We start from the raw sequence: 15,246 nt of genomic DNA, 5'->3' as shown, positions 1-15,246 counted from the left end.
TTTTATAAAATCTATTTGTCTAAAATATTTTTTTACATTAAACATGGCCATATTGCTTGGTGACACAACATTTTTCTTTACATTGGACATGGCCATATTGCTTGGTACTTGGGCAATATGTTTTCTGTTATTGATATCCTTTTTTTTACACCCGTGTTGTGAATTGTTACATTATCTCGTTACTTATCAGAAAGAAAAAAAAAATTGTTACATTATCTCATTCATTTGGGTTTTTATCATGCAGATCAAGGGTCGGTTTGGTGAGGGAAAAGATCTGGTTGTTTCGGTGATGTCTGCTATGGGAGAGGAGCAGATTTGTGCCCTCAAGGACATTGGCCCCAAATAGTTATCTTCCATGTATGGAGAAGAAGAGAAATGATAATTGCAGCCGTGAATGTCCAAGCGCTGTGCAATCAATTTTAAAAAAATAAATAAATATGGGACACATGAGAAAAAGTTAATTTTTTAATAGTAGACTCCACTCTCTTTCAAAGCGACTGCACATCGCTTGCACACTCCACAACTGCATGTAGCATTACTCGGAAAATAATACTGCTAAACTGGAACTTTTAACTGATCAGGCAGATAATCATATAGCTTACGCCTGCAATCAAATGTCTTGTGCAAGTTTGAGAACTAGGGCCACTCAGTTCAGGAACTTTTAACTGAATGCATTCTGAATACAACATCAGCATTATACCTTTATTTATTCATGCTAACACTATACATGGGTGTTTTAGTTTTATCCATCCTTGATATATGGTAAAGTCAGTTTGTGAATTATTTATAACAGGGAAACTTTATACGGAGGGATAAAGGTGTCTTCTTTTTCCAACCATGTGATTTCTATTTGTGTATATTTTGAAGGCTAAATTTGAACAGATGTTGGTAAGACGGATTGATTTCAGGTGAATAAAGAGTGATTTATTGTACGTCTTTCTATGTTTTTGCATATGCTGTGCTATGCATGATATTGGAAGTCATTTTGTGCATATCTCATGCCTTCTCAAATGTCTCATGAGTGAAGAAAAAAAAGAAGCAAAAATAAGCATTATTTTCACAGAAACCATTCCTGCATTGGAGCTTCCTTGCATAGAGTTATCGTTTCTGGGGTTGATGAATAAGGCCTAACATACTGCAAGTAAACCCACTGCAACTGGCAAACTAAACCATAGGATAATGATCAAACACCACAAGAATGCTTAGTTTTTCTGCTGGAATGAGTGTACTGAAAGTCATATTGAAAATGAAAGAGTTATAAGTTACAAGACGGCAAAAATATCAATTTGTGAGCAGTTCTGGGAAGATACATGAGCACTTCCGTCAAACAATCTCAAAAGCAATCAAGTTTGTGCATACCTCATTAGACATTGCATTGGTAGAATGGCGGGTCTTTACAGATCACAACAACATTTTACAGTTAGCTCACAAACCGGATGACTGTCCCATACCAATCATCAGGAATGTTGCCTCTCAGTTCCCCATTTAAAGCCCTTAATGAGTAACTTGTGGCTGCCTGCATCCAGCTTAATTTTAATACAAGTTCTCCAACAATAAATTGAATGATAAAAGAATGTGAGAAGATATGACAATCATTACTTTCACGATGTAAACATCAATTCCAAGTCTTGCGATCATTGCAGCTTCTGTTATTTTAGTCATCATGCCCCCAGTGGTATCATGAGCTGCGACGGTAGTTTCAACTGCCGATAGAAAATGGGAAAACATTTGTTAATTTGGCGCTCTGGTTTAAAACAGCAGATACATACTTGGTCATTTCAGTTCAGAATCATACATTCCTTGTAGTAAGTTAACAAAAAAGGAGTAATTTTAAAACATGCTCAGCATTTCTTAATTCTTCAATATCTAAATCCATTGTGACCTCGACAAAGTGGCACAGGGAAGATTTCATAAGTGTTGAAAACAGAAATATCTATTCTCTAAACCCTCCGTGTACCAATCTATGCTGAAATATACTTGAAAGCATGAAGAAGTAACCTGCTTCTTAGTTTTAACTTCACTAGATACAGTCAATTTCAGTAAAATAAAATAGATACTGCATTTAAAGGCATCAACCATAAAATAGATACATCAACCATAAAAATCAATGTAACTCATTAGATTATGCTGCATTTAAAGGCAGGAAAAATGTTTAGACCAACGTCCTTATGGTTGATGTAGCCCTAACAATAGATGAAAGAAGACAAATCCACGAATATCCAAAATGGCCATACTAAAAACAAGTGCCCTCCCCCAAAAAATAAAAATAAAATAAAATTGTAAACGTGAAACAATGACATTTTTTTTTTATGTCGGGGAACCTCTCCAAGGCAGGGCCCTTCGGACCCATCCCTTCAGAGTAAACCCCGGTCTCGCCGTGCACCGCACCCTCGGAAGTTTCCCTATACGGAACTGGTTAAATCGCTGGCTTTTCACCAGGAGATGTGGCCCCAAAGGATTGTTTGTACCCATGAGGTGTTGAACCTTGGACCTTGAAGGGAGTGATACCCTAAGACTAATGACATTTCTTACTCCCATATAACTCTGATAAATCATCTTAATTCCTCTTACCAACCTTTGGTCATGTTCTGAAGCACTGGTTTAACAACATCCCAGCTCCCATCTTCACGCACAGCTGTTTTTATAGAAAAATTGCCATGCCCATCCATTAAAAAAACCAACTGAAACTGTTCCGTTACCATCCATGTATATGATCAAGGATTTATAAGAAATGCTCACCAATCTCCTGTAAGAGTACTGCAGTAGGTTCCACTGGTGGACGATCATATACCCCTAAAACATCTGTCTTTCAATCCAAATTAATCGGATAACAGCATATAATATCGTTTGAAACATATCAAATAGAGAAAAGGTAATTTGAGTATCGCTAAGGGTAAAATGTGTCAGTTACAAAAACTGGAAGAACCATTCATACACCTGATACATTATATCGGAAAATTGTATCTGTGTGCATAATAGAGCATGATATTTTTTTATCGGTAAACAAGATTTTATTGATCATAAGAATAGGCAAGATCCCAGCATAATATATAATTCCATCTTTTAGAATTTTACTCAAAGAAATAAATTATCAAGTCTCTTTCCTTGAAAACCACATTCTCACACTATATGTTTTCACTTCATGCCAAAAGTGGCAAGAAGTTAAGGCTGCTTTCATCAATGCTTTGGAACATTAATTAAGAGTGTAGGTATGCAGGATAGTTGTGAAATTCATTTATTTCAATGTCATTTACCAGTTCATAATAACTACAGACTGAAGACCAATCCTCAAGCCCTCTAGTTGATTTTGCATAGAATGATTAGAAGCATCTTAACGTCCACAGAAAGTTAAGCATGAAAAAGGATATATTCCATAAACAGTGGATACAAGAAAAACAACATATTCAGGCTTTAACTGTGCAGCAAGATGGCGTATGATAACATCTCCACTCAATATGCTGCAGCCCTGATTTAATAAGTAAATAAATGAGAATACCAACTAATAACAAAGAAAGCCGATAAACATAACTCACATGGACCAAACCTGTAATTCATCAAGCACAGCATCTCCATGCAGAACCTAGGAGGCAGGTAAGAATAAGCACCAAGCAATGTGAAATATCCATGAGACCCCCCCCCCCCCCCCCCCCCCCCCCCCCCCCCCCCCCCCCCACAACCCACAAAAAAAAGCGACTACTAAAGAAAATACCAAATCATTTCTTTTTCACGACACTAGGTGATATGCTATTTATCCCCAAAAAGAAAAAACTTGTGCTTGGCACCCAGGAATTTTATTATTGCTCTGGGAAATTGTTTGGCAATGGCTGCCTTAAAAATTTCTCTGCACTCAAATTCGTGATTACACTGTCTTTGGTGTTTTAACAAGTCATACACATCTTTAGTACCCAAAAAATTTCATACTGATTTATAAAGAATAATAAGTGCTTGTTTGTATGATTCTGCAACTTCAGTAATCTGATCTATTTATCTTTCTCCATGAAGCATTAATAATGACATAAACTTTCACTTACTCAAACTAGGGTTTCAATAGTTTATATGTATTCATGAAATCCCATTTAGTGTCTCAAGCTTTTAAGTATGCTGACAGTTAAAAGGATCATTTACCTGACAACCAAGGTAAGCACTTAAGTGTCTGGTAAACACTCTAACTAGCAACTACAAAAAATGTGGCCATCTATTTTGAGTACAAAGGATAATGTTCAAAAGAACAGGATTTATGCAAGCTTTGAAGTATTATTATGAATCAAAGAACTCAAACTTACAGGTATAAAACCAGAGTCAATAGCCTTAGCCACCATGGACAAATCAGCTGCGGCTATCTGTCCAAATACAAAAGTTTTAAGTTAGGAAGAGAAGAAGGCATCTCCAACAAGAAAGAATATGTGAATAAAAAATAAGTCTCCATTATCGGTGCCTATATTGAAGCAAATGCAGTCTGTCTAGAGGCTTCTAACATTTCTCTCAGAGGTTGACCATCCACACGTAAATGGAGACATTCCAACCGATGGAATACCCTCTGCGAAAAAAGAAAATGCTTCAATAAGGACAATTTGATCTACTTCACCTTTCTCAAAGATGTGGCATAGAAAAATTGGGTCATCTAAGCAGATAATTAAGTACTAGATTCAGTGAAAAGCAACACAAGAGGTAGTGGGTCACACCTATATCAAAATCACAACAGTCGGATAGCATTCTCATGCAAATTTGAATGCCATGCTAGAAAAGAAATTTGAATGTCATGCTCGAAAGAAAATAAGGTCTTGAAGCAAGCAAGATTTTCATCTCCAATTCTAGAACTCTTTGATCTGTTGTACCAAAATGATGAGCACTACCAAAAACTGTTTCACAGAAATCGTATAAATAAATAATTGCTGAACTGCTTGTATTCACTGTCAATGTAGATTTTACTATGTTATATTAATACACAATGTGATATCAAGCATGAAAAAAAAATTGCTACCGAAAGAGTATCACAAACAAAATATGGAAAATTGGCAAATATCCAACCTCAATGATGTGGTTAAAAGAACTTATGGGAACCAGTGGCATAGTTGCCAAATGGGAAAATTGATTGTGATTAGTTTGTCAGGAGCAAAGGGTGTATCAAAACAAAAAAATGGCATTTCTTTAGCTTTTTGGCACACAAAACTGACTCACGTAACAGACTAGACTTGATGGGGGAAGAAGTGAACAGATATCAATAGAGCTAACAAATGCAAATAGAAGTTCAATTGTAACAGCTCTGGTACCTCTGGCCAGTGCTCTAACAATTTCAAGATTGAGACTCGTAACCTGAAAAAGAAATGGGAATAAAACAAAGAAAACCAAATGAATGTAGATTGCAGATAAGGTATTTAGTTGAATATTTTGGTCAGCCCATCCCATCTCAGTATCTGACATTTTGTTCCTGTAGAACTTCAGATGTAATTCCCAAAATAAACAAAGGCTGAGATGAACAACAACTCAAAACCTATAGTAGCTTGAACATAAAAACAGCCTCACCCTTGAAAGAATAATAATTTTTTACTTTTTATTCTTTCCTCTTTCTTTCTCCAGTTGAATTGTAATTATATACCCCAAATAATCAAGGACCCAGACAATTCCATGTATAAATCTCACCTAATAGTATGGCATCTATAACAGGGTTAACAGAAACCTCAAACAGATGAAACGGTTCTGTTAAATACAAGGGTACATGGGTGCAATATTTCAGGTTTGATATAATACTGCATGGCAATTGAAACTTGATAATGCTTTCTGGATGTTATACCTGGTTGCCCAATTATGTCCTACTTAGTGTTATCAGGCCAATAAAAAGATACCCATTCCATCTTCATAATCTCAACCAGCTAAAAGGAAGAAATTCTCTACATATAAGCTGAAATAAAAAGCTCAAAACATCAACATGTAACAGCATACGAAGAGGCAAGGGCAGTTTATCTTACAGAAATCCGTGTAGCAACAAAACCAGCCTTGACAAGAGGTTGGCCCAATCCTCCTTTATGAACCCCAGATTTACTAGCCTGAAAGTGCCCAAAAGAACCTAGGGCCACCATTGTAGGTTATATAATGAACTTCCAACATATATTTAGAAGAAAATACCTGTAAAAACTACTATCAACTCCTGGATGAATGCACAGACCTCGGCCTTTAGTATAAATCAATGACCAAGTTCTGTATGCTCAAAAGCATTATTCTCTTTTTTTTATAAGTAATGCTACTTATCATCTCAATTCTCATTATCATTTTATCATCTCATGATGTGGCATTAGATGATTTGAGACTATTTATTATATTTCACTTGTAAACCTATCATCTAATGCCATATCATAGGATGATGAGAAAATGGATGATGAATAGATTTTTTTTTATTTTTTATAAGTAGTCAAATATTTATTAAAAGTTGCAACAAATTACATAGGCCTATACAAAAGAAACGCCAAATTAGAATTAAGAAAAGATACAGTAAGTTATGAAAATTCAGCCTATTAAAATCTATAGCGGCTGTCCAAAGGAACAATGCATTGAACAATAAAATTTTAAGCTTGTCCATTTCTTTCATGATCCCAAAAAATTTTATTGTTCACTTCTCTCCAAATAAACCACATCAAGCAGATAAGGACCTTCTTTCATACAGATGCAATTTGTGTACATCCATATAAGCCTCTTCAACCAGTACTGAAGTCAACTATCCTTCTAGGCATAACCCAAACCTTCAAAAACATTATTCTTAATATTGGGATTAACTGGCTATTAGCGGCTAATTTGAAATATAATAGCGGAAGCAAACAAAAGAAAATTTGACAATCACACAGAACACCAAGATTTACGTGGTTCGGCTTAGAACAAGCCTACATCCACTAGTGGAGTCGGTCTCAAGGAATTCACTATCACAAAATGGAGTACAAAAGAGGTATCACAAATCACTCCTCAATCCCTTAAAGCCCCAATACACCTATTGAACTCTCAAAATCTCACAAAAAGAGTTCTCTCTCTTTTCTCTCTGTTCTGGCAGCTCAAAGTCACAATACAATGAAAAAATAACATGTATTTATACTGTACAGCGCGGAAAACCCTAATTACAAACATTCGCTCGAGCGACGTGTCGAGCGAATAATTTGCCTGGCGTTCGCTCGAGCTGATTGTCGAGCGAGTGTCGAGCAAACAATCTGCATAGGGTTCGCTTGAGCGGACTATCAAGCGGATGTCGAGCGAACAATCTGTCTGGAATTCGCTCGAGTGGATTGTCGAGCCAAAGTTCGCTCAATCCAAGGTTGAGCCACAATCAAGCCAAGTCTCTGGAATGGCGTTTTCAACAGGAATCAAGCCACACTCAACAAATCTCCACCTTGGCTTGAATTCTATCAAGCTTGAATAAAATGAATTCCACCAAATCGAATTTCACAATTCAACAACAAAGACATCAAAGATGCCCACCAAAGATAAAAAAACAAACTCCTCCACAAATCCCAAACAGAACACAATGTCTATCCTTGAAAAACTCAATTTCCACCCAAAAGTCTTCAATTTCATAGACAACTTGACCGAATCACAAGCTTGGTCCTAATGAAGAGATTCAATCTCTTCACACAAAAGCAACACACCACTATATAGACTGCTTACTTGAACAACAGCTTCTAAATACAAGCCCGCGGAAGGCTAATAACAAATATTCTCTACCAAAGTAAGAAAACCACAAAGTTTGCATGAGCATATCCCGAAGGAGGCCAAACTACCTACTCTATCTACGCGATGAAACTCTACACTTGTTCTCACTGTGCACCAATGCCAAAAATCAAAATCAAGCTACTTTCCAATAGCATGATCTAGAGTACCTACACTCTATTGGGATTAACTGGCTATCAGCAGCTAATTTGAAATATAATAGCGGAAGCAGACAAAAGAAAATTTGACAATCACACAAAGAATACCAATGTTTACGTGGTTCGGCTTAAAACAAACCTACGTCCACTGGTAGAGTCGGTCTCAAGGAATTCACTTTCACAAAATGGAGTACAAGAGAGGTATCACAAATCACTCATCAATCCCAAAAGCCCCAATACACCTAATGAGCTCTCAAAATCTCACAAAATGAGTTTTCTCTCTTTTCTCTCTGTTCTGGTTGCTCAAAGTCACAATACAATGAAAAAATAACATGTACGCAGAAAACTCTAATTATGAACATTCGCTCGAGCGGCGTGTCGAGCGAACAAGTTGCCTGGAGTTCGCTTGAGCTGATTGTCGAGGGAGTGTTGAGCCAACAATCTGCCTGGATTTTGCTCAAGCGGACTGTCGAGTAGATGTCAAGAGAGCGATCTGTCTAGGGTTCTCTTGAGCGAAGTGTCAAGCCAAATTTAGCTTGAGCCAAGGTCGAGCCAAGTCTTTGCAATGGCGTTTTCAACAGGAATCAAGCCACACTCAACACTTACTGTTTGTGTAATCAAAACTTTAATGTCATTGCTTGAAAATAAATAACAATACTAGCGTTAAAAAAAAACAACATTACTAGCATAATAACCATATTTAAATTCGAGGTGTGTTCCTTATGCCATGCGACTAACCTGCTCCATGAACAACAACAAAACGACTAGAATCTGCAAATGCATCCTCTCCAAAATCATCTTCGGTACAAAACACCTCTGATTCCCCATGTCTCTTGCTCCAATCCATCCCAGGACCCTTCGTTGGAGTAGACCGCCCCGAAATCATTGCTTGCCTCAGCTGAGATGAGACTATGTCAAGGCTTTCTTTATTTATCTTCTCGAGTTCATTTTTGCAAGTAATTGCCGCACCTCCTTCGCAACACAAAACACATTTCTTAGTTTGATCCATCAAACAAAGAAGTATCGAAGACTTTATATTTGCATATTCCTTTTGTGTATCTGCTAAAATTTATACACTATAAAGTATAGATTGCTCAAAACGATTTTTCCTCTTTGCACACATGCCTCTAGCTTGACCCGCATTCAAGCAGGGATCAATTTGAACATGGGTGAAACGAAATTTTAATAGGCACCCAGTAATCTAGTGTTGCGAATGAACTAGTATAAACATTGTTGGCTGAAGCCATCTTCTGGGCATGCTGATAAAGCTAATAAAAGATAACTTACAGGGAAAAAGAGTAACAAGGTAGTAGTGTAAATCTACGTATATCACAAGGGATTGAGAATTTGTCCTGGAATCAGAGGAATTGAGATGGGTGGTACCCAAGAAAAAACCAATACAAAACAAAACAGAACAAAAAAGACAGACCCAGTTTTACGATGCAACGGATTGACTTGGTTTTATGCCTTTCTTGCTTCCCCTCCATTGAGTTGGTTTGTTTTTCAGCTACGTTTACCTTTTGCTCTGCAGTCTGTATACTGAACCGAGATTTGACTCAGAGTTGGGAAGCAAATAAAAGCGAATAAACTGGACTATAATCGAACCGCGCCGCTCTTTGACTCGTTGAGTTCGATTCATTTAAAAAAAAAAAAAGCTGGAGTTCGAAATTTTTATTTCGACCTTATAACGGTATTAGTAGTGATCTATGCATATATATATATATATAAAATTATATTTGTATAATATGACCTTAAAATTCTTCATATTAACTTATATATATCTAAATATTTAGCTATTTATGAACAGTACTTATCCAAATTTAGATAACTACTATTCACCCTACAAATCATATTTTACTTATTATTTCTCTCTCCTCCCACTCTCTCTCTCACAATCACTTCATTTTCTCCCTCTTTCAACAACACAACAAATCTTCACTTGTACATTCATTTTATTATTATAATATATTATATATATATTTTTCATTTATTATATTTTTAATATAATATATAAAAAAAAATTATATTTTTTTATTATTACATTTGTATTATTAATGTCAAATGTATGTAGTGGATGTTAATTACAAATATATATAAAAAATTGATTTTAGCAAAAAATTAATAATAATAAAATAATAATAATTTATTATTATTTTGTCTCAAATATGCATAAGTCAATGTGAGAATTTTGCTTGAATAACAAAGTGGATATGCAAAAGAGGTGATTTTACATATGCATATGAATAGACCAATGCTAATGCTCTAAATTGAACTCGTTAGTTCGAATCGAGCCGAGCTCAAGCTCTCGGCTGGAGTTGTTTATTTTTTTTAATAATATTTAATATTTAATAAATTAAATAAATAAAAAATTAAATTTTTACAATTAACAAGTAAAATTTCTATTGAATTATAAGATTTTAAAAATTTATAAATAATTAATATGTAGCTAGTTGATATTTATTTTTAATAACAATATATTATATGCCTATATAAATTATTAATACATACACATAATATAATAGCATATATCTATTTCATATATGGTTCTCACATACTAATAGACTAATTATTGTACAAATTATAAAATATAACTATGAAGCATATTCAATATATAAGCATAAGTAATTAGGTTACATATTACATATTTAATTATAAAAGTGTTATGTTTATATTATTAGCTAATACATACATATATATGTATATATACATAGGTGTATGTATATATTTATCAATATATGAATGAATTTTAATCGAGTCGAGCTAACGAGTCGATTTGGACATAAACGAGCCGGCTTTAACAAGTTTTAGTGGAGTCGAGTTGAATTTAGTCGGGTATGTGTCATTTACTAATAGAGCGGATATCTGCCTTCAAGGTCAAGCTTTTTTTTTTACGAGTTGAATTCGATTCGAGTTTAACCGGGCAGGTACCGAGCGGATTATCAAATGGACTGATTCATTTACTGCCTTACTTAGAAGGCTTTTCTTTTCTTTTCTTTTCTTTTCTTTTTTCTTTAATATCTTTTTGGTTAACTTTGCCTATAAATGGTTACTTCATAAAAATATTTCATAAAAAAATTACAAACTGATAGAATTTACTGTAATACATAAAATCACAAAACTTTTTTTTAATAAAATAGATTAAACTGAGGAATTTTATTGTTGTAAAATATTTTTATAAAGAAAAAGTATACTTATTATCCTCTCGACATTTTTTGATGTGATAATAAATAATTGATTTATAAGTAAAAACATAATAAATAATTTGTAATCGTTTGATATTGGAACGGTGGAACAATAGCTCTACAAAGTAGATATTGCGCCTCCAAAGCTTTAGACTAATTGTGTTGCGTGTATCTTTTTTGGCTATGCTTATTACACCAAACCTCTTATGCGTCCTCTATTGTGTTTCGATAGGTGGAAAGAGTGGGGAATGCAAAGTTTAATTAAGGGATTCCTCTACACTTTGGTGGCTTATCATTTCCTTTTTTGTTCTCCCAATTTAGGAAGGGAATAAAAAAAAGTAAGGTGAAATGAAAATATGCATATTGCAATTTCTTTTATGGGAAAGGGCCCACGTTAAATGTGGTTTATGGGAGGCAATTCGTGTGCATGACTTTTTACAAAAGACCATATTTTTTTATAGTATAGTCTATTTAAAATAGACAATTAAATTAAAAGTAATACCTATTTTTTAAAAATTGTCTATTTTTATGGTAGAGTCTATTTAAACATAGGGTACACATGAAATTACTACTACCTAACATTACTTTTAATTAAATAGATTTGAGTTAGATCGGCCATATTCATATACCCCATTTGGACTCAACTACAACAAATTTTATGTCATTAATGAAAGAAAATCGCCCATCCAATGGCACCGATTGGTAGAAAAAAGTCGAGCCAACTTTTATCGACAAAGAGTTGGCATGCATGCTATAAGTCGACATTCAACATCATTGCACTTTGAACAATGCTATGTAACACCCCGCCAAATCATGCCAAGAGACCATAAAAATCATTGAGTCTTGACCATATTAAGGAATTTAGTATGTGAGGCACCTAGAGATGTAAGATGGGGTTAAGTGACCTTCATCATTTTTTAGTTAAGAATTTTTAAAGAGTATTCTTTTAATCCTTAGGAAAAGGTCAAGGAAGAACTTACTACCTTGGTGGGAATCTAACCCATTACATTGTGAGGGTCTTAGCTAGAAAGGAAGTGGGTGTAAGTATAAAAGATAGAAGATCCAACTCTTGAGGAGGGAACCTAGAATGGGCCCAAGGTGAGGCGAGGCCCATAAAAGAGGCCCAAATACCGATTGGCAGAAGGCCCAATAGGAAGCCCAACAGCTAGGCCTAAATCCAAATGGGCCAAGACCAATGAAAAGTCCACTAACCAAGCCCAAACCCAAAAAGGCCAAGGCCCAATATGCAACCCAAAGATTAGGCCCAACCAAATGGAATAAGTACCAAATTAAAAAGCTCAATCCAAAACCCAACCCAACCTACAAAACTTGGGGCCAAAGTTACCCAACGTGTGGAAAACAAGTACTTGCACCTCACTTTCACCTTGTGAATTTGACACCTTGTGCATTTTGACTCTTCTAAGTGGCGCCCAAATAACTACTACTGCCAAGTTTTGCTCTTCAAGAATTCAAAAGGGCAACTTCTGATTTCGTATGACGAAAACCAAGTTAACTGGCATGGAAATGGTATATCGACTACTAGACTTCAGCCAATCCCTTTAAGAAAAATTTCTAAAAATTCAATCTTGATCTCTTTAAACTAGATTAAGTATTAGCTAACCTAGATTAAAATTCAAGTAAACAACACCTACCATGACCAAAGGAGACAAGTTAAAACCAAACACTCTACACAAATAACTCACTAAGTGCAAACTGAATACCCTTCAATATAGGTCATTGAGTACTTGGCTTAATTTGCATAAAATTCATGAAACAAGCATAGCCCGCCCAAGAATCAAATCGGGAGTTCAACCTTAGAACAAAGACAAGAGGCGACGCTCCCTTACACATTCCTGAGAGGAATAGTGCAATAAACTTCCAACTGGGTATTACCACTCCCTTACACATCCAAACAAACAAAGTCAACCCATCTTTTAGGCCATAGGCTTTGTCCTCAAGCAAAAGAGTGGAGTTCCAAGGCATTTAGACTTGAACTTGAACCACACAATTTACTTGGACACAAAGATTGAAGAAAAAAACTAGAAGAAACCAAAACACCCATCTCGGTTGAATTACACCCTTAGCATTAAAACTTGATTTCTCTTCCTTCCATTTGCCACCAAGCCTCTACCTTCTCAAACTAGACTCCTTACATGTTACCTTAAGCAAGGAAGAAGTGCCAACTCATGTCATGCCCTCAAGCAACATGTCAAACCCATGCTCCCCACTCCAAACATCAATTGAGTGCAATCGAGTACCTCTTGAATGAGGCCATTGGTTTGAGTCAAGTTTGAATGAAAGCTTCTAAAGTTAAACAGGTTTAATAGCAGACCATTGAGTGCAATCGGGTCCTCTTGAACGAGGCCGTTGGTTTAAGTCAAGTTTGAATGAAAGCTTCTAAAGTCAAACAGGTCTAATAGCAAACCATTGATGGAGAAAATCAAACATAGCTTGAAGGCCTAGGCTGCATCATTAAACATATACAAAAGAGGGAACTATAACACCTAACATCTAGCTGAGTATCATCATGAACAAGCTAACAAACCATCTTATATTCTCACGCCATCCCCTTGGTTCCTAAGCAAATATTGAAACAACAAGGTATTTTGCCATTACTTGACACATAATTCTTGACTTGACCTCAAGAACTTGAAAGAAAGTGGAATAGATGATGAAGGAAGCCAAATGGCTCTTCTCGGCTACTAACATAACACACACCTCTCTTTCATCTCTTTCACCAAGAAGCTAGTGTCACCTCACTCTCATCTCTTTCTTTCACAAGAAAAGAATCACTTCTGCACCTACTAAGTCATTAGATTTGAACTAGCTAAGAGAAACTAGTGGTTTTAGGCAATGGTTTTGAAGGAGTTAGGGAATCCGATCATGATCTAGCTTTGTTCAGAAAAATATGTTCAAACTTATGAAATTCTTACACCCTACGCCCCACAAACTCAGAAAGACTTCATCCTAAGGTAGACAAGAGATTCCCTTAGCTGCACATAAGAAAACAAAGAAGGAACATCATTATAAGAAGACATGATATTTCATCATGGTAAACCTAGGATTGAGTTGTCGGATGAACCATGGTACATGTTGTTTCTTGAATGTTTTCCTTTTTCAAATGAAGTCTATAAATAGCACCCATCATGCCTTACTTCATCCCACACCACAAGTAAGATAATTTGAGTGATATAGAGAGAAGTTTCAAAAGAGTGAAAGAGAGAGCTATAGTCGAGCACATTGAAGGGAAGCTTTAAGTTGGTAAGTAGTTTATCTTGATATATTGATTGGTTGATGAACAAATATGCTAAGTATGAATTCTTGTTGTCATGAGAAATTTAAGCTCAAGATCTGGAATGAGAAAGAAATGAGATGAATGCTCGGGTTAGGTCTTTGATGATAGCATGAATAAGTTTGTTATGGTTAATATATGATCTTGACGTGCTATGATATGAAGTTGTAAGTCTAGTTAAAGTTTTGGAAAATCAAGTGAAGGATGGTATCTTGAAAACTAATGACATGCCATGGTAGGTATTGAATTAATATCTTGGGTTGATTATTAAGCATGCCTCGGTCTACTAGTAAATTAAAAGTCGGATCATGATGTTTGGTTAAAGTTGCTTATAAATGCATTTTCCTGATCATATTAAGGTTTAGTCTAGATAAAGTTTAAGTATTATAAGCATCACATGAAAAACTCGGGTTAATGAATAAGTATAAGTTTGATATGAAGCAACATATAGGCAATAGCATGAACATTGGCATTGATTTCTTTATGAAATTAGCATTATTACATACCACGGCCTAGGTAAGAATTTTCATGGTAAACACTTGATTCAAGATGCTTGAGAGTTATTTAGGAGTTGAAAACATGGAAGTTAGGAATTTGAATGGTTTGATGAAAGTTAGAAAAGATTAAAGTGCTAATTTATTAAGCGTATGGCTTTTAGTGACTATTTAAGTTCTAACTTTGTGTAAACACTATATTCATGTTACAAATGTTATTTTGAGCATGAAATGCTTTGTGATACATGATGAGCATTTAGTCACTTACATAACATATATTAACTATTTTTGCATAAACATGTACCATTTAACTTGATGCATGAAATTATGACATTTTACACGAAGTATGTCACTTGTTACAAAAAAAAAGTACGTTATAAAATGTGTTTTGTTATGAGCATAGCATGAAAACATTTTATTACGACCTAATGCTA

General features: G+C 35.2%; 1 protein-coding gene across 2 annotated transcripts; it reads right to left on the bottom strand.

Annotated features, from left to right (window-relative positions):
- Window positions 1-1,177: 1,177 nt before the first annotated feature.
- On the bottom strand, window positions 1,178-9,516 carry LOC121257914 (isopentenyl phosphate kinase). 2 transcript variants are annotated; one of them, XM_041159185.1, is made up of 12 exons: window positions 9,274-9,513; window positions 8,583-8,816; window positions 5,967-6,064; window positions 5,271-5,313; window positions 4,476-4,537; window positions 4,284-4,340; window positions 3,545-3,580; window positions 3,389-3,466; window positions 2,740-2,806; window positions 2,576-2,635; window positions 1,600-1,703; window positions 1,178-1,516 (listed from the first exon to the last, which is right to left on the bottom strand). In XM_041159185.1, exons 1-12 carry the CDS (start codon window positions 9,329-9,331, stop codon window positions 1,421-1,423), a joined length of 993 nt encoding a protein of 330 aa, XP_041015119.1. In that variant the 5' UTR covers window positions 9,332-9,513; the 3' UTR covers window positions 1,178-1,420. The 2 variants fall into 2 exon arrangements, with proteins under 2 accessions (XP_041015119.1, XP_041015120.1); XM_041159186.1 differs by lacking the exon at window positions 2,576-2,635 and having other exon boundaries at window positions 9,274-9,516.
- Window positions 9,517-15,246: the final 5,730 nt, after the last annotated feature.

The sequence above is a fragment of the Juglans microcarpa x Juglans regia genome, chromosome 3S, assembly GCF_004785595.1.
Source record: "Juglans microcarpa x Juglans regia isolate MS1-56 chromosome 3S, Jm3101_v1.0, whole genome shotgun sequence".
In the NCBI taxonomy this organism is placed as follows: domain Eukaryota; kingdom Viridiplantae; phylum Streptophyta; class Magnoliopsida; order Fagales; family Juglandaceae; genus Juglans; species Juglans microcarpa x Juglans regia.
This window is presented reverse-complemented; position numbering and strand designations above follow the sequence as displayed.

Bases quoted from the DNA above. Each gene is read 5' to 3' on its own strand.
- LOC121257914 (XM_041159185.1), bottom strand. From the start codon at position 9,331: ATGGAGGGGAAGCAAGAAAGGCATAAAACCAAGTCAATCCGTTGCATC. The intron at 2,807-3,388 runs GTATCCACTGTT...TTGGATTGAAAG, and splicing joins CTGAATATGTTGTTTTTCTT to ACAGATGTTTTAGGGGTATA. The intron at 1,517-1,599 runs GTAATGATTGTC...AGCTGGATGCAG, and splicing joins TTGATGTTTACATCGTGAAA to GCAGCCACAAGTTACTCATT.